This window comes from Callithrix jacchus, chromosome X (assembly GCF_049354715.1).
Source record: "Callithrix jacchus isolate 240 chromosome X, calJac240_pri, whole genome shotgun sequence".
Classification (NCBI taxonomy): domain Eukaryota; kingdom Metazoa; phylum Chordata; class Mammalia; order Primates; family Cebidae; genus Callithrix; species Callithrix jacchus.
In genome coordinates this window covers 78,749,888-78,770,839 of record NC_133524.1, presented here as the reverse complement: position 1 = coordinate 78,770,839, position 20,952 = coordinate 78,749,888, and the positions used below count along the sequence as shown (strand labels likewise).

The window sequence follows — 20,952 nt, the reverse complement described above, 5'->3', positions numbered from 1 at the left end:
GATAAGCAACTTCAGCAAAGTCTCAGGATATAAAATCAATGTGCAAAAATCACAAGCATTCGTCTACACCAATAACAGACTTAAAGAAAGCCAAATCAAGAGTGAACTGCCATTCGCAATTGCTACAAAAAGAATAAAATACCTTGGAATACAACTCACAAGGAACGTAAGGGACCTCTTCAAGGAGAACTACAAACCACTGCTCAACGAAATCAGAGAGGACACAAACAGATGGAGAAACATTCCATGTTCATGGTTAGGAAAAATTAACATCGTGAAAATGGCTATACTGCCCAAAGTAATTTACAGAATCAACGCTATCCCCACCAAGCTACCATTGACTTTCTTCACAGAACTGGAAAAAACCACCATGAACTTCATATGGAACCAAAAGAGAGCCCGCATAGCCAAGTCAATTCTAAGCAAAAAGGACACAGCGGGGGGCATCACACTACCAGATTTCAAACTATACTACAAGGCTACAGTAATCAAAACAGCATGGTACTGGTACCAAAACAGAGATATAGACCAATGGAACAAAACAGAGGCACTGGAGGCAACACAACATACATACAACTATACAATCTTTGATAAACCCGACAAAAACAAGCAATGGGGAAAGGATTCCCTGTTCAACAAATGGTGTTGGGAAAACTGGCTAGCCATGTGCAGAAAGCAGAAACTGGACCCCTTCCTGACACCTTACACTAAAATTAACTCCAGATGGATTAAAGACTTAAACATAAGACCTGGCACCATAAAAACCCTAGAAGGAAATCTAGGCAAAACCATCCAGGACATAGGAGTAGGCAAGGACTTCATGAACAAAACACCAAAAGCATTGGCAACAAAAGCCAAAATAGACAAATGGGACCTAATCAAACTCCACAGCTTCTGCACGGCAAAAGAAACAGTCACTAGAGTGGATCGGCAACCAACAGAATGGGAAAAAATTTTCGCAGTCTACCCATCTGACAAAGGGCTGATATCCAGAATTTACAAAGAACTCAAACAGATTTACAGGAAAAAAACAAACAAGCCCATTCAAAAGTGGGCAAAGGATATCAACAGATACTTTACTAAAGAAGACATATATGAGGCCAACAATCATATGAAAAAATGCTCATCGTCACTGGTCATCAGAGAGATGCAAATCAAACCACATTGAGATACCATCTCACGCCAGTTAGAATGGCGATCATTAAAAAATCTGGAGACAACAGATGCTGGAGAGGATGTGGAGAAAAAGGAACACTTTTACACTGTTGGTGGGAGTGTAAATTAGTTCAACCATTGTGGAAGACAGTGTGGCGATTCCTCAAGGCCTTAGAAATAGAAATTCCATTTGACCCAGCAATCCCATTACTGGGTATATATCCAAAAGAATATAAATCGTTCTACTATAAGGACACATGTACACGAATGTTCATTGCAGCACTGTTTACAATAGCAAAGACCTGCAATCAACCCAAATGCCCATAGATAATAGACTGGATTGGAAAAATGTGGCACATATACACCATGGAATATTATGCAGCAATCAGAAATGATGAGTTTGTGTCGTTTGTAGGGACATGGATGAATCTGGAAAACATCATCCTCAGCAAACTGACACAAGAACAGAAAATGAAACACCGCATATTCTCACTCATAGGCGGGTGATGAAAAATGAGAACACATGGACACAGAAAGGGGAGTACTAAACACTGGGGTCTATTGGGGGGAAAAGGGGAGGGCCAGTGGGAGGGGGAGGTGGGGAGGGATAGCCTGGGGAGAAATGCCAAATGTGGGTGAAGGGGAGAAGAAAAGCAAAGCACACTGCCATGTGTGTACCTACGCAACTGTCTTGCATGCTCTGCTCATGTACCCCAAAACCTATAATCCAATAAAAAATTAAAAAAAAAAAAAATGATATGGACACAATCAGCACTGGGGTACAGAGAAGTATTGGATCATTCTAGAGTCTGTAGACTATACACACTGAAGTTCTGCGTACCCTAAAGTTTGATGCCGGGGCTGTAAATTGGGTAAACTTACAAAAAAGAAACAATCCTGGGCATCGGATTGGTCAGGGTAGTAACTCAGACCACACAGAAACTAGGGAGAAGAACTGGAAATCATGTCAGGACCAGAGAGTGTGGGTGAGAGGTAATGAAATTAAAAATAGCTGTCAACTAGAAAACTGTACAGGTTCAGCAGGGGGAGCCAGTGATAGCACTCCAGTGGTTTAAGACCAAACGATGGTATGCTACAGAACTATCTAATTGAATATGCACATTTAGTTGATTGAGTTATATAATAACAAGGAGAAGAAAGGATAGAGTGGCAAGCAGAGTTGGAGTGGAATGTAAGAAGGACAGGAGCCATGAATACAGTTAGTATGTGGAAATATAACAATTTGAACTCGTATCAACCTTATTTTGTTATACCAGGAGATTTTCTTTTTTTGATTATTATATCCTTTAAGTTCTGGGGTACATGTGCAGAACGTGTAGGTTCGTTACATAGGTATACGTGTACCATGGTGGTTTGCTGCACCCATCCCTCTGTCATCTACATTAGGTATTTCTCCTAATGTTATCCCTCCCTTAAACCCCCACCCCATGACACGCCCCAGTGTGTGATGTTCCCCTCCCTGTGTCCATGTGTTCTCATTGTTCAACACCCACTTACGAGTGAGAACATGTGGTGTTTGGTTTTCTGTTCTTGTGTTAGTTTGCTAAGAATGATGGTTTCCAGCTTTATCCACGTCCCCACAAAGAACGTGAACTTATTCTTTTTTATGGCTGAATAATATTCCATGGTGTATATATGCCACATTTTCTTTATCCAGTCTATCACTGATGAGCATCTGGGTTGGTTCCAAGTCTTTGCTATTGTGAGAAGTGTTGCAATAAACACAATGTATGCATGTGTCTTTAAATAGAATGATTTATAATTCTTTGGGTATATACCCAGTAATGGAATTTTCAAATGCTATTTCTAGTTCTAGATCCTTGAGGTATTGCCACACTGTCTTCTACAATGGTTGAACTAATTTAAACTCCCAGCAACAGTGTAAAAGTGTTCCTATTTCTCCACATCCTCTCTACATCTGTTGTCTCCTGATTTTTCAATAATCGACTTTCTAACTGGCATGAGATGGTATCTCAGTGTGGTTTTGATTTGCATTTCTCTAATGACCAGTGATGATGAGCTTTCTTTCATATGTTTGTTGGCTGCATAAATGCCTTCTTTTGAGAAGTACCTTTTCATATCCTTTGCCCACATTTTGATGGGTTTGTTTGTTTTTTTTTTTCTTGTAAAATTTGTTTATGTTCTTTGTAGGCTCTATACCAGGAGATTTTCAAACTTCAGTATGACTGAAAATACAATTCAAAAAGTCAAGACCTGGGCCTAGAAATATGCATTAAAACACTCCTCTGGGTAGATGTGGGTAGTCTATATACCATACCTGAAAAATAGTATACTGTTGCTTTAATTGTTTGAGGCACTATTTCTCTTTCCCTTTCTTACATTCTACTTTTGTAAACTGAGGCAAGTTTCCATATTCACTTTTCAGATAATCAACTATCTAGCAAGCCCAAGCATTAAAAACAGAAGTTATCTGACCTCTTTTCTCTCCCCAATACTTCCAAACTCTGGGTTGTAAGACCTGGAGACTTTCTAAAAGAAAAAAACAACTACTTTTCTGGGACAGTTTGGTAGTGGTCTCTGCCAGGCATACTATATCCTAAATCCTTGAGCTCATAGCATGTTTTCTTTGCTAACATTAAAATAATATTAATCATAATTTTGTTACCCTTACCTCTATTGAGTGCCTACTAGGTACTAAGCATAGTGTGAAGCACATCACATTATCTCTTAATTCTCCAGATAAATCTGTAATGTTGGCATTGTTATCTTCATTTGACAGATAAAGAAACAGACTCTAGGAAGAGGGAAAAGGTAAGTAACCTACTCCAGACAACCACCATTAAATGGTCACTTGATCCATTACATGAGATTTGAACATACGTATCCTGAATCCAATGTTTGTGTTTTTAATTGTTCAACTTTACAGTGTATGGAAACCCAGATGTCTCACGAGTAATTGCTAGCTCATAAATATCCACAGTAAACACTGGAGTTAGTCTAAGACACTATCGCAAAAATCTAAAAGGCAAAGGAAAGAGACATAGCTCAAAACCCAGAATTACACCCCTTTATGATATTAAAACATGTCTAGTAAACCTCTATTAACAGGTACCACCCTCAAGGTGAAAAATTCATACATCTCAAGACCCAGAGAGCTTTAATGATTTTAGTGGGAGACAGTATTGAAAAAAAGAATATTTCCACAGTTAGGCCTCATCAAAGAACTTCTAAATTTCCATAAATTCTCTTGCTGTTCAACAGAACATATACTTTCACAACAGAAGACAAGTTTTCCATGTTACACCAAAAACTCAATGGAGAATATTTTGCTATAACACAAATCATAAAGAAATGTAATTAACAATCATGTATCCTGACCATATTTAAATGCAAAATTATTAAAACATCGGAAGAATCATTAATACCTTAAAGACGAAAAGCTGCACTGAACTGTTCATAAATTTACTTGGTAAAAATCCTGGAAGACAACTAAAGAGAAAATGAGGAAAACCATTTCATCATTGTATTTTATTAATGCATAATGCAGAAGTGATTTTATAACATTTGCCTCATTATTTTGAGAAAGTGAGCAAGTCCAGGTATTTCTATATTGATGCAACCCATTTGTAATCAGAATCTACTCTTTCAAATCCAATTTGAAGACTTTAGAAAGGGCCAATAAAGGGAGTATCTATGTTTCTGCAACTTGCTTGAGATAGCCTATGAAAAATAGACTATTCTAGACTATGTATAGAGCCTAGAGAATAGAGGTAAATATTAATAAAGCAGTGAAAGACAAAATAATTTGTTTAATGATGGCCTAGAAAAACACAAACTTTCTCAACAGAACATTTAAAAACACCAAGGCAGTTAAGATGGGCCTATCAAATGAGGAAAGTATAAAAGCAAACAACCATAATTTCTGTTCACTACTAACTTACCAGTTTAAATTCAAACTTTTTTTGTTTTTTTTTTTTTTTGAGATGGAGTCTAGCTCTGTTGCCCAGGCTGGAGTGCCACGGCACAATCTCAGCTCACTGCAACCTCCACCTGCCAGGTTCAAGCAATTCTCCTGCCTCAGCCTCCCAAGTAGCTAGGATTACAGGCGCCTCCCACCACACCCAGCTAATTTTATTATTTTTAGTAGAGACGGGGTTTAACTGTATTGGCCAGGCTGGTCTCGAACTCCTGACCTCGTGATTCACACACCTCGACCTCCCAAAGTGCTGGGATTACAGGCATGAACCACAGTGCTCAGCCAAATTCAAACTTTCTACCAGCATTAATAGTGGCTGACTTTTTCCTGTCTTAGTTGAACAATGAAAATGTAAAATCTTTGATATGGATCCTGGTTCTAAAATTATTGACTATAAGACCTTGGGCAAAGTATTCAAATGCTCTGAGACTCAGTTTTCTTATATGTAAAATGGGCATAATACACATCCTTCATAGACTACATGAAGGAGGAATGCAAAGTGCCTGGTTTTGGGCTTGGCACCCAAAAGGAATTCAATAAATAGAATGTCTTTCCACATTCATTTGCTCCTTTTCTCCTACTCATTTTTCAAATTCATTCCAAAGTCATATCAATGTGAAATTCTGGATATGGATCCTGGCTCTGCTAAGTTATTGGTATATATAACTTTGGGCAAGGTATTCAAATACTCACGGATATCAAAGTCCTATCTTCTCTAAACATGTTTTAGGCACACTGCTTTTCCTTATATCTGATTTCTTACAGCAGTGGTTGGTTTCTAAGCTGTAATCCAGAGATCTCTGTGAGGATTGAGAATAGGGAGGGAGAAACAGAGTTGTTGTAAAGGGTCTACAAACCTCTACATATGCAAAACACTGTCTACAGACTGAATGAATAAGTCTTACACTTAAACACACAACTATTTTTTTCAATATGTGTGGATGCTGTTTTTAAACTAAAATACAAATTCATTTCAAAGTGCTAACAAATTCATTGTAGCTTCTTATTATTTGCTCTTCCAATCAATAGATAGTAAAAATTCACCTACTATTATGGAAGATTTCCATATTCATACTCAGAAAAGCTTAATCCCACTATTCCAATTTGTATACATATCATATAGTTGTATATCATACAGTTGTATGATACCCTCCAGTGAAAGGAATAAGGCAGTAGTAATCTCCAGCATAAAATTTAAGAAGGTACTAAAACCACGGTAGTCAAGACAAAAATACTTTAAAAAATGTTTTTAAAATAAAAACGAATGCAAAGACATATAAAAAATGAAATGTCAAACGTTTAAATAAAGACATAATCTGACAGGGCCAAGATGCAGGTGAAGTGACTGAGGTGAGTTATACAAGTTCAAGATCAGATGCTGGTTCATAGAAATAGTGAGGATTTCACTCTACATGTTTTACGAAGGAAAGACTGGGTTATTATTTCACAATATGAAAAGTGTTCATCAAAATGTACAGCTAGACTTCAAAAATATAAGCTAAACTACATCGTGGGTGCTTTCACAAAGAAACAGCTTGCTTTGGCATGCAAGAATGAGAGAGAGACAGTGCGAGAGAGAAGGCATGAGAAAGGAGAGGAGGGTAGGCATGTTAAAAGTTTGAATTTAGTAATAGAAACAATTCAGAGGGAGTATCAACTAAGTAGTAAAATCTTGCTACTCCAAAAGACTGGCAGCTAGCCTACATTTCTTTTCCAGAGGACAGGTGACATCATCTTCCTCCTCCTCGTCATAATTATTAATTCACTACTATTTATTGAATGGTTACTGTTTCCCAATATCCACATTGAGGACTCCATCTTGTTTAGTCATCACAACTATTCTCTGATGTGTACCTGATACTACTACCCCTATTTATTATGTAAATTTCAAAGGGAATTAGATAACTTGTATTAGGTGCTATACATAGTAAAATAGCTTAGGGACAATACGAGTGTAACAAGGTATACCTGTAATAATAATAATAAAAACAACGATAATATAAAATATAGCTCTAGAAGAGTTACTGTTTTAAACACTGTGCTAAGCATATTATCTCATTTAAACTTTATATCAGCCAGGTAAGTATTATTATCCCCAATTTTACTGAGGCTTTGAGGTACTTGTGTGGATGTCTGTGTAGACACACACACTTGCACATACATATACAGATATGTGTACATATAGAAAAACATAAAAATATGCATCTAAATATATATGAACATGCATATATATTTAGCACCTACTATGTGCTAGTAATGATGCTAAGTACTACACAAATGATTTTATTAATTTCATTTGATAGCACCCAGAAAATATTGCTACAGCAGCCTTGGACCCAAAACTTCCACTTTTACAACTAGAGTTTGCTAGTGGCCTGCCATGAGTCCGAATGAGCTGAATAAGCTCTAAAAGGTTCTCCTTAGAGTTATTGCCACTGTAACCTATGGAAGCTGATAAAGGCTACACAACCAGAACTGAAGAAGACCCTTGGAACTTAGATGGAAAAGATTCTTACTTTTTCTTGAAGCTAAATATGTGTCATCTTTACGCACCAATGACCAAGTCTCCATTCTCCCGAGTGTCCCACAATTTGATTCTTGACACTATCTTTGTGGAATTAATGTTAGATTGTTAAAAGGCTCAGTCCCAAAAGACTGTTCCCACTTCAGATGCCAGCCAAAAGTGAGATCCTCTAGTGACTCACACTTCTAACTGGATAACTAAAAATTCAGGAGTTCCCACTATCCCCTCTAGGGATTGACAATTCACTGTAACAACACACAGGACTCAGGAAAGTGCTCTACTTACTATAGTTTGTTATAAAAGATACAAATTAGTAGTGAGATGAATAGGTACATATGGCTTGTCCCAGAAGGGTCCCAAATGCAGGAGCCTCTGTACCTGTGAAATCAAGTTGCACCACCTTTCCAGCATGCAGATGTGTTCACTAATACAGAAGTTTCTAAAACCCTGTTGCTTAGGAGTTTCTATGGAGATCCCCCCGTCTGGAGACCAGCCTCCATCCTGCAGCTGTCTGACCTCTCCACCTCCAAGTGTCACCTCATTAGTACAAACTCAAATGTGTTTTTGAAGTCCAGCTGTACATTTTAATGAACACTTTTCATGTTGTGAAATAATGACCCAGTCTTCCCTTCTTAAAATATGTAGATTGAAAGAAACACTCCTCTATCGATCAGGAAATTCCAAGGGTTTTAGGATCTCTGTGCCAAAAAACAGGGATAGATAAAATATATGTATTTTTATTATATCACAGTAGTATTCTAAAAAATAAATAAGTCATTTTGAAAACTGTTAGCCCACATTAATTTTGCACAAATTGGATACTCTGTTTTGACTGTAACTACACTTAATTTTTCAGCAAAATTCTGACAGTTTAATCACGAAGTTGGTTATCACCATTTAACAGATAGCAATACAGTTAAATTGATAATAGTAATAGGTTAGTAAGCGTTGGAATCCCCCTTCTTAGCTACATACAGCACAAATAGACTACTTTCCAGCAAAGGACAAAATTCTATAACATAGTTTACTACTTTGTTTAGATCACTAGGTTCAGCCAGAATTGATTTAAAAAAGAAAGTATCCAAAATTATATCCTAATTTCTCTCTTTTAAAAGTGATTAATATGAATACTGACATCTTCAAAGGCTAACATTATGGAGAAAATTAAATTGGACTCTTTTCATTTAAAAAAGAAGCCGAATGATAAACTGAGTTAGGAGTGATGAGTATACCTTTGCCTCCAAATTTACAAATAAAACTTTATCTGTAAGTCCATTGTTTCAGACACACATCTGAAGAAATGTGTCATTCTTATTGGTGGAAACTTTTTTTTTCCTAAAAGATTAGGAGTGAACAGCGCTTTTACTGACAGGCTTCTACTAACATAGTATTTAAATCTATTTCTATACAAACATTTTCCGAGGACAATCCAACCTGGTTTTTCTGACTTCTCTCCTTGAAGAGCCACAGACCACCAACTAGTGAACACATTTGCCTTATTTCTACATATCAAAATATTGTTCTAACAAGCACCCTGATTCAGTTACCCAATCAGAAAACAAGATATGAAAAATCTCATTTGGGGGAAAGTAACTACAGAAGAAACTTAAGATTTTTTTTTTTAATCTTAAGCAAAGTTAGGGGAATCCAGCTTTCACCCAATTTAGCTCAGAGTCAAAGCATAAAAACAGGAATCCACAGACTTATCTTCATTTGTCAAGAGTCAGTTGGGGCCACACATAACAGGGATGGAAGAACTCAGGAATGTCACATTGACGATAGTACTGTCAATCACACCACCACCACTTTAGGTTGTATAGGATTTTATAGTTTATAAAGTTCACCACTGGCTTTATTTGATCTCTCCTCTGACTTCACCTCTAATATTGTTGCATATTATTCAGCCTGTTTTAGCCACACCAGGGATCACATGCATTCCTTAAATATGCCAAGATAATTTCCTCATTTAGGTCTTTTCAGTTGCTAGCCCTCTGCCTGAAATGTTATTTATTTATTTATTATTTTTATTATTATTTTTCGCACATCACATACCTGTTTCTTTCTTGTTTCCTCTGGAACTCAGTTTAAACATCACCTCCAGAGTGGGATCTTCCCTGATGACATTATCTAAGGTAAGTTTATTGTTACACTCTCTTGCTAAATTCCGTCCTCTTTCTTTTAAGCACTTATCAGAAGTCATAATTACATATTTATTTATGTGTTTACTTCTTTAATGTCTGTATTTTCCAGTAGAATGTAAACTTACTTAATGAAAGCAGGGGCTACGTCTATGTTGCTCCTGTTCACCACTGAATCCTCAGAGCCTAGCACAAAGTCAAGCATATGGAAAATGCTCAAAATATGCTTGTTGATGAATAAGTGAATAATGAATATATAATCTTTTTCATTATGACAACCTCATGGAATAGGTAGAGAAGTAGTATTTTAATGTATAGTCATTTTTGAGTTGAGGTCACTGAGGTTCACAGAAATGAAAGGACCTCTAACACAGCTATGAATGGTGGAATTCACACTCAACCTCTGAACTTCATACTCCAAGTTCAATGTCCCTTCCACTACAACACATGCCTAGAATTGATAAAGAAGGGGAGCATGGAAGTGCTGGGAAGGGAAGGGTGTGGTCTCTGACTAGGGGTCCACTCCTGGTCCTGTGACCACAAACCTAGGTGAAGACAGGCATTTCTGTTTTTCTGCCAAAATGTTGCATTTCCCAAGACTGCCTTGGTCCACCAGGCCCCCATCCTATGCCCATAAAAACCCTGAGACCCTTCTGGGAACACACACAAACAGCTAGACATCAAGAGGAACACATAGGTGAAAGAGCACACAAGCGCCTGGATGTTGAAAAGAACGCACCAGTGTAAGAGCACACCAATAGACACTGGCAAGACATCAACCAGCAGAACGATGTGGAGTTTGGCCAGGGTGGTCAGAGGAGAGCCCAGCCACTGAGCAGCCTGAACCCAGGGGAAAACCACCTTTATACACCATCTCCCTTCTGGCTCCCCAATTATCTGCTGAGAGCTACTTCCACTCAATAAAACCTTGCACTCATTCTCCAAGCCCACATGTGATCTGATTGTTCTGCTACACCAAGGCAAGAAACCCTGACATACAGAAAGCCCACTGTCCTTGTGATAAGGCAGAGGGTCTAATTGAGCCTACTAACACAAGCCACCTACAGACAGCTAAACTGAAGGAGCATACAGTAATACAGGCCCATTGGGGCTTTAGCTGTAAAGATTCACCCCTAGACACTGGCATGGGGTCAGAGCCCCACAGCCTGCCCATCTGTATGCTCCCATTTAGAGGTTTGAGCATTGGGACACTGAAGAAGAAGGCCACACCCCCATCATACATCCTGTTAGGAGGATAAGGAAACTTTTCTCATTTCAGAATCTCCTTAATTACTGATAACTCCAGGTCACTTAATCATGGACACTTGCTGTATAGCCCCTGGACACTTGTTCTAGGGAGCAGAGACATTAGTGGATCACAGACTTTTTTAAAAAGGAACAATCCAATTTTTCAGGTTCTTTTTAAAGAGGACTGTCATTCTACTCAGGACACTCAAGATATCCAAACTTCAGTAATATCAAATCTTAAACCCTCTAGATGCTGTGTGTAACTCACAAGCTATGGGCTCATATTTCACAGCTATAAGTCACTTGCGGCAAAGAGCTCTTAATGTCACTTGTTGAGAAATGAATTGACATTAAATACCCAAAACATATGAATAAAATAATGTGAATTAATTATATGCTGTAGATATAATTAATAAAATAAAATTCAAAGTCCCCCAACCATTTGAATGGACCCCTCCTATTGGCCACGGACATTTCAAAGTTATGACCTGAAAATCTAGTTCAGGCCATGATGGTAAGGGAGAGCTTGACGTGCCTCATTATACCTCCTTCCCTTTTAAAATTACCTATAAAATACGCTCTTTAAATTTGATAGGAAACATTTACAAGCTATTTTCTCTGGAGCCTGCTACTTGTTGGCTTCATTTGCATGACATAACTTTCGTCTCTGCAACTCCTTATCTTAACCCAGACATTCCTTTCTATTGATTCCAGATCTTTAGATAGTAACTCTTTCAATCAATTGCAAATCAGAAAGTCAAATCGTTGAATCCGCCTATGACCTGGAAGCCCCCCACCGCAGAACCTGCTTCCAGTTGTTCTGCCTTTCTGGATTGAACCAATGTACATGTTACATGTATTGACTGATGTCTTATGCCTACCTAAAATATATAAAACCAAGCTGGAGTCCAACCACCTTGGGCACATGTTCTCATGATCTCCTGAGGGCTGTGTCACGGGCCATTGGTCACTTATATATGTTTCAGAATAAACCTTTTCATAAATATTACAGAGTTTGACATTTTTAAATGGCAATACTATGGCTTCTTACATGGACCATTTTTCCATTTAAATCCATTAATAGGAAGCACCATTAGAAAAGGCCATACATACTTACATGAAATCACTATACTTATTTTTTTAAGCCCTGGTATCTGAAACTGAGTACTCACTGCAATATATAAGAGAACAAGAAGCAATGTGATCACAATTTATTTTGTAATAACTTGTGTAAATTCACCAGAGAATGCAGAAATCCAAGAAAGAAATGAAGTATGTTATCGTATGGGTTAATACTTCAGGCATTAGTTCACCAATGTACTTAGCCCACTCATGGTTTAGGCTATGTAACAGCACATTCAGCTTATAAGAATTAAAAAACAACAAATAAAAATAGATAAAATTATATTATTTAAAAAGTATTTGCAAGTAAACATTAATGTTATTTAAAACTTAAAAAGAAAATGGAATCCTTATGTCTTTTAGAGACTTATCAAGATAGCAAGCAAAAAAAGAACTCATTTCTAACGCAAATGTAAAAACACAAGACGACTGATTTCCTTTTGGCTAGGAAGCAGTCAGCAGTCCCAACAGTACAAGAATTTTTGCACATTCTTCACACGGACTTGAGCTCTAAGGTTTTGCAAGTGATGAGACAGGCCCTCTGTTCTCAAATAGACCCAGCAAAGTAAGGGCATATGGGGTAAGAACTGTGTGGAACAGAACATTTTGTTTGTTTTTAAGTAAAAATATGAAAATGCAACTGTTAAATAGGAAACCAATTCATCACTTTAGCGATGGATCTGGAAATCTTTTGTAGATTAAAATAAAATGCAGCCATTTCAAATCCATAAAGTGACTGAAAAATTTGCACTATTTCTAACTGGTGTTGGGTCTAACAACCAATGACTCAATAACTGGTTTTTGATGCTCCAATTTTTCACAAGAATATCACACTTTAGAAAAGTCCAGTGTATTTCTTTCAGGTACAACTTCACAATTCTTATGACAACCTTGAAAGATCTGTAATATGGGCAATGCTAAGCCCACGGTTATTTAAAAGAAACAAAAGCAGTGACTGAGTTAGATGAATTGAACAAGGATACATGATTTAGCAATGGCATAGCCAACAACTCTATTAACTTTCCTATTGTCACTCTAACAAATTACCACAAATTTAGTGGCTTCAAACAACACAGTTCTAAAGGTCAGAGCTTGAAATCAGTCAGGGCTAAAACCAAGGTGGTGGTAAAACTCTTTCCTTCTGAGGGCTCTATGGGAGATTCCATTTTCCTTGTCTTTTCTAGTTTTCAGAGGCCATCTACATTTCTTGGCTCATGACTCTTTCCTCACATCACTTCAACCTCTTGTTTACATCATTATACTGCCTATTTCCCATTATGTTAAAAGATTTCCCTCTGCCTTTCTCCTAAAAAGACGGTTACGATTGCATTTAGGGCCCATCCAGAGAATACAGAATAATCTGCACTTTTCATTATATTTAATTTAATCACACATGCAAAGTCTGTTTGCTATGTAAGGTACATCCACAGGTTCCACAGATGAGAACCTGAATAGCTTTTGCGGCCATTTATTCAGCCTACCTCAGGAATAAACCTGAATCCAAGCACGTTTATTCTTGATTCACTAAGCCAAGGGTGACTTGCTCACAACTATACAGCTGTGATAGATTGTTACTGGTTTTCTGTGTGACTCTGAGAGTCAGAAAAAAAAAATAATAATTTGTTTCTCTTTCTGTTTCTCTCTCTCTCTCACACACACACACACAGACACACACACACAGGTACACATGTGCACACACACACACACATGCATATTGTTAAACCAGAATATTAATATCATGATATAAAATAAAGTGTTCTTTAGAAAAACATAATAATAATGAAAATATAGACAAAAAGTGTTTGTCAATTTGTAACAGAGCAAAATATTTTTATGTTAAGAAAAATAAATTGTGTTAAATTCTAGCTTCAAAATGACCACCAATAGACCAAAAGGTAGAGTAGTAAAAGCTAAAGCCAGACCTACAACTCAAGAAGGGAAAAGGAGGTCCGGTAATTATCTATTGAATTCAGCTATTGCAAATTTTAAAAATCCAGATAAACCAGATAATTTGTTATACTTGTCCTACACTAATACACCTCACAAAATATTTTTACCTCTGTAAATAATTTGGAAGGTTCCAGTTAAATTATGAATTTTAGTTTTTAGTTTAATATCAGCAATTTATGTAGAACTGCATATGTTTTCCTAGTGCTGCCACCAGTGAACTATGGGACCTTGATCAAGCTCCTCCTTTTCTCTGACTCTCAGTTTCATGTGTAAAATGAGTTTAGACAAGATCATATTAAAAATTCCCTTCACATCAAAAGTTATTACCATGAATGACATAAGCTATCACCTAGGAATATATTTCCTTACTCTAGTGAAAAACAGTGTGATCTAAAATACTCATTGAAACAAGTAAAATTCTGGTCTTCACTCTGTTACTACCTCTCTAAGAATTTCAGGACCAGTCATTTAATTTCAGGACTAGTCATTTAATATCTGTCATTTCAGACTAGTCATTTAATATCTGTCATTCACTGATGCCAAACTACCTTTCCTATAAACTAAATTTCCTTTGGCTTCTCTTCTTCATAAAGCTTTGAGAGGAACTAATAAGACAATTATTACACAGCATGCTAATTGCCTTAGATAATGACAAATATGACACATTAGTTTATTCACAAAGGTCTTGGATGTAGAAAAGCAAGAAGACTTGCTTAAAATCTCCATTGAGGCAGAAAATCATTGGGATTAGCCTTCAAAATAGGCCCGTGTTTTGTTTCTTCTGCCAAACTATCTCTAGAACTATCTCTGCTACATAGTTCAAAAGCATTCATTAAGAGATTAAGTCATACTGATAATCCACAAAATACTGACTCTGCCTAGAGTGATGTGTCTCCCTCACAAAATCAAGCAGAAAGGCACAATTCCTGTGATGTCAGATATTCTTGGGTTCCGTTCATAGTCCCACATAACTGCAAAGTGAGCAGATCATTGGAAAAATGTTCAACTGTTGCTTATAGAAATATCATCCTCTTTTTGTTACTGGCAATATTCTAAGACTGCCTATTTTCGATTCCCTGTAGTATGTCCAGGGAAACCGGCACTAATTTGAACATTGGTGTACTAGTTTCATACTGCCTCTGTCACAGATTATCACAAACTTAGTGGCTTAAAACAACACAAATCTATTATATTAAACTTCTGGAGGTCAAAACTCCAATATGTGTCTTATTGGGGCTAAAATCAAGGTGTTGACAGCGCTCAGTTCTGTTCTGGAGGCTCTAGGAGAGAATCATTTTTTTCTTTCTTTTTTCCACTTTCTAGAGGCTGTCTGCATTCCTGGGCTCATGGTCCCTTCCTCCATCTTCAAGCCAGAAATATCTATAGAATCATTCCTATTTGGTATCACTCTGATACTGATTTTCCTGTCTCCATCTTTCACTTTATAATGAAATTTGTGATGACGTTGGACTCTTCCAAATATTCCAAGACAATCTACCTTTTTGAAATCATTAATTTAATCACATCTTCAAAATCTCTTTTGCCATTTAAGGTACCACATTCACAGGTTCTAGGGATTAGGATGTGAACAACTCTAGGAGGCCATTTTTCTATCTACCACAATTGACCCTAATAATTCACTGTGACTGTGCACAAGTACTCGCCTGTGCAAATTTATCCAATGAATTCACCCAGTTTATGTAGTCAGAGTGTGCCATTGATCACAAAAATACTTCTTCCCAAGCTTTCGCAATAGAAAGGAAGGGATTTGAAAATCATTTTCCACTTAACTATGAATCAGAAGCACAGCTCTTCCTTCTATCACATTTACTCTAGGCATCATTATCATCAGAGTCTCAGCCATAAGAAAAATCCAAGCATACCTCTTGTTTTAATAGATACATGTATAAATATATAAATTTATATATATAAATATATATGTATATTTGTGTTTACATATACGCTTATATGTACATATGAATTTATGTATATATGATATATAAATTTATCTATGTATATTTACATGTATATGTAACCTTTATAAATTTATGTATGTATATTTACATATACATAAATGTTATATATAATATATATCTATATATATTACACACACACACACACATTCAAGACTACATGGAAGATGTACACTGAAGGCTTTTGGATTAAATACTTTAAAAATATTAGGATGGGTCAAATTAGAAGCTGGCAGCCAAGATGGTAAAGGGCATAAAATATATGCATCATAATAGAATGTTTGAAAGAACTAGGAATATTCAGTCTTTAGACAGATAATCAAAAGCTGTTTTCAGAAAACTGCAAAGAGACATGACAGGGGTCTTTTCATAGGTGAAGGGTTCTAATAGCAAGGAGAGGATTTACTTCACAATACAAAAATCCAAGCCACTGGGTAGATGTTAGACAGAACCACATTTTGGTTTAATTTTAAATTGCATGTACTAACTAGAGTTGTCTAACAATGGAACAACCTATCTGAATAATTTTTAGAGGTGTCAATGGGAAGTGGTTGGGTAGTTGTTGGTCAAAGGATGCAAAACTACAATTAGATAGGAGGAATAACTTTAAGAGATCTATTGTATAGCATGGTGATTACAGTTAATGAAGATGTACTGTATTCTTGAAAAATGGTAGGAGAGTAGATGTTAAATGTTCTCACCAAGAAAATGAAAGCTATGTAAAGTAAAAAGAAACTTCATTCTTCAGAAGAAAAAATAATTTACTGCCAACACTTAGATAAAGGTATAGCATCATTCTTCTTTCTGAGGCCTAGGATTTATTTACAATATAATTAGTAGTGACCCATAATATTGGTTAACAGTTCAACTAGAATCATTGTTTCTTTACTAAATAAAATTAATTGGATGTAGCTATTGTGTTATTCACAATAGCCAAGTCACAGAATCAACCTGTGCTCGTCAGCAGATAACTGGATAAAGAAACTGTGATAGAAATATACACCATGGAATACTACTTAGCCATAAAAAGAATGATGCAACTTCCCATTATCCTAGCTGAGTTAATACAGAAACAGAAAGACAAATACTGCATGTTTCCATTTATAAATGAGAGACGAACAATGAGTACACATAGACATGCAGAGTTAAACAATAGGCAATGGAGACTCTTAAAGATGAGAGAGTGGAAGGAGAGTGAGAGATGAAAATTTATCTATTGGGTATAAAGTACACTATTTAGGTGATGAGTGCACTATGTCATATATCCATGTAACAAAACTGCATTTGTACCCCCTAAATTATAAAAAATAAAAAGAAAATAATCTCCTGATCTATGCTATGCTAAAACACTTATTCCCCTAATACTGAAGATCCTATCAAATTTTATTTTTGTTGAAAGATAAAATTTATGCTTCTCCATGGTTAAAGAGCCGGTTTAAAAAAAAAATGGTGCTGAAGACGGCAGAACTTACTTCAGGTTTGAAAGGCTTGAAAGAAGGCCTGGGTGTTGAGTGAAATATAGTCCCTACTTGTCCAGGGTTTTTATGAGAAAGCCACCTTAGTTTTGCATATCATTCATCAAGCAATTACCTGATCCATCACCTTTTTTTTTAGAAAACACTGAGGTTGAGTCAGCTTTTAATCAGCAAACTTCAAGAAGAAATAACACCTCCTTCATGGTATCTCTAGTGACTTGGGGAGAAAAAAGTGTTCCCAACTCCAAAGTTGAGGAAAAAGAAAAATACTATTGACAAAAACAAAAAAATGATTGAACAAAGGATGATTCATAATCCATTTATTATACTATGTGAAAAAATGTAGTTAAAGAAAAATGCAATGAAATCATAAGTGAGGCTCAAAATAAACTGTTTCTATACAATGTAGTTAACTATCTTAATTTCACAGGGTAATTGTGACCTGTCATGATGCCTTCTAGTATTTGTTCATAATTCACTCCTAGTATTGCCTGCAATTATATGGTTTTGGGTTAAGCACATGACCTGTACCTCAGCTTGTCTTCCTGACTCATAAATTGTATTTTAAAGTAGTCGTATTGGGGTTTTAAAATTTATTTTGGGCTGCTAATGAAAAAAGTAATTTCTTTCAAATAAATTCAAAGTACTAGCTATTAATCACATTTTAAAAATCTAATTAACATTCCTAGGAAGTAGAGTTAAGGTCATTTCTATCTTACAAGGTGACTGGGGTTGGGGAATGGGATGAAACCGAGGTTAACCCGTTTCCCTAAGGCCCTTTACTCCCCAATACAGGATTTCCTGGTTAATTCGCATACTGATAATGACAAAGATTTCTAACAAATTAGCATTTAACTGCATTAAAAAGTCACATCATTCAGTACAGGGTTCTAAAACAGCAATGTTTCTTCCACAACAGCAAGCAGTACAATTTAAACTTTTATAACAAAATTTTTTCTGAAATTGAACCTTTTAAAGGTACTGCCTTAGGTATTACATTAGCCATGTCATGTAATTATTTTTTCATTTATAACACCATCAACTATCATGAATGAACAACTCCCAATACTTGAGCTTTAGGGAATTGCTTATTAAAGAAATTGGCCAGGTGCAGTGAATCATACCTCTAATCTCAACACTTTGGGAGGCCAAGACTTGAGGATCACTTGAGGACAGGAATTCAAGACCAACCATCCTGGGCAACATAGCAAGACCCTGTTTCTACAAAAATAATTTTTTAATCAGTCAGGGTTGATACTAGGGAGGCTAAGATGGGAAGATGGCTAGAACCGAGACGTTGGAGACTGCAGTGAGCTGTGATTGCACCACTGCACTCTAGCCTGGGCATAGAGTGTGACTCTGTCTCAAATAAAAAAAAATTAAAAAAAAAAGAACATTTAAAACACTGATTTAAAAATAGTTTTAATTCAGTAAGTCTCGAGTTTCAGATAAGAATATTCCCCTTATTACATGATTTTACAGTGTATTGATCCACAGCAGGAGCAATACACACAATGCTTCCTAAAAAGAGGTGGAAAAGAAAAAAAAAATCATCTCACTTATTCTAAGCTTTTCAAAACAAAATATACTGTAAGCTCTTTCAGACTAAAGCCTTGTCCTCTACAGAGCTGAATATTTTATCGGTGGGTACTTAGGAAATACATATTAAATTGATAACTACTGGCTCTCCATGTGTTGTGTGGTGCTTGATTTCCTCTGCTTCCACAGTTTCAAGAATCTGATCTCCCTCTTCACCACAAAAAACAGGTGAAAAGAAATCCTTCAGTGGTCAGTCAGATTTCTGCAATCTTAGTCCTAGAGTCTAGGACAACAGGAAATAGAAGGTATTGCCACAGCATATTACCAAGGGAGGTTGTATATTTCTTTCCTTGGATAATTTACTAAGAGAAAATTGATAAAAATATTTCTGGGGCAGTTCACAAATAGTCCTTACATGGATAGACAAGACAACCTCCTGTGATCCCTTCTATCCATATGCTTCTAATATTTTACTTGCAATATGTTTGATGGTGATAAAAGTGAAACAGACTAAAAGTCAATTTCTATACAGTGGAGAAGGGACTTTCAGCATTGTGCTCAAGCTTTCTTAATACCAATTGACATTAATAACAAAAAAGATTAATGTTTTACTCCATGACCCTTCTACCTAGATATCATTGTTTTAGTTCACCTAAAGCACCATTATGAAATTTTGAAAGCCATAATGCTATTTTAAAAAGAACAACCTTGAAGCTAGGGCAAAATCTGTGTTGCCACAGTTCAAATGTTTGTGGTGGAGTTCGTTACAAATATACTGGGGAGAGAGAGAAAGGGGTAAAGTGGAAGAAAAATAATCTTTACTTATTTACTAATCTGATGGAAACCTGAGGAGAAATAATTACTTCAGCACTTAGACTTTTTCCCATACAGTTGACCAAAGGCAAAAATTATGCAGCCAAAGCACTGAAAATTCTGGCACAAGAGATGATTTTTTTTTTACTTTTGAATATACTTTATTTATTTATTTATTTATTTATTTGTATTGTACTTTAGGTTCTGGGGTACATGTGCAGATAATGCAGGACTGTTGCATAGGTACATACATGGCAATACGGTTTGCTGCCTCCATTCCCTCATCACCTATATCTGGCATTTCTCCCCATGTTATCCCTCCCCAACCTCCCCTAGCTGTCCCACCCCTAGCCACCTCCAACAGACCCCAGTGTGTGATGCTACCCTCCCTGTGTCCATGTGTTCTCATTGTTCCATACCTGAATAAGAGTGAGCACATGTGGTGTTTGATTTTCTGTTCTTGTGTCAGTTTGCTGAGAATGATGGTTTCCAGATTTGTCCATGTCCCTAAAAAGGACACAAACTCATTGTTTTTTATGGCTGCATAGTATTCCATGGTGTATATAGGCCACATTTTTTTGTTCATTCTATCATTTATGGGCATTTGGGTTGGTTCCACGTCTTTGCTATTGTAAACAGTGCCGCAATGAACATACGTTTAAATGTGTCCTTATAGTAGAACGATTTATAGTCCTTTGGATATATACCCAGCAATGGGATTGCTGGGTCAAATGGAATTTCTATTTCTAGGTCTTTGAGGAATCGCCACACTGTCTTCCACAATGTTTGAACTAATTTACACTCCCACCAACAGTGTAAAAGTGTTCCTATTTCTCCACATCCTCTCCAACATCTGTTGTCTCCAGATTTTTTAATGATCGCCATTCTAACTGATGTGAGATAGTATCTCAACAGGATTTTGATATGCATTTCTCTAATGACCAGAGATGATGACCATTTTTTCATATGTTTGTTGGCCTCATTGTCAAATTTAATTGTAGCAGTGGCATGAATTAACTCCAAAGTAAATAAAGCAGAAGGGGGTGAGCAAGATCAC

At 36.5% G+C, this 20,952-nt stretch overlaps 1 protein-coding gene across 8 annotated transcripts in view; it reads right to left on the bottom strand.

The window, feature by feature from the left end:
• Positions 1 to 20,952, bottom strand: part of SH3BGRL (SH3 domain binding glutamate rich protein like) — a 108,147-nt gene that overhangs the window by 61,210 nt on the left and 25,985 nt on the right. For 2 of the 8 annotated variants that reach the window (XM_078363093.1, XM_078363091.1), the window contains exons 2-3: positions 20,315 to 20,402; positions 5,807 to 5,913 (exon numbers count right to left, since the gene is read on the bottom strand). The exons of 2 other annotated variants lie outside the window; for them this stretch is intronic. In XM_078363093.1, coding sequence (XP_078219219.1) covers positions 5,807 to 5,836 — 30 coding nt within the window. In that variant the 5' untranslated portion in view covers positions 5,837 to 5,913; positions 20,315 to 20,402. The remainder of the gene's footprint in view (positions 1 to 5,806; positions 5,914 to 20,314; positions 20,403 to 20,952) is intronic. 4 more of the 8 variants (XM_054251490.2, XM_078363089.1, XM_078363094.1 and 1 more) reach the window with 2 other exon arrangements.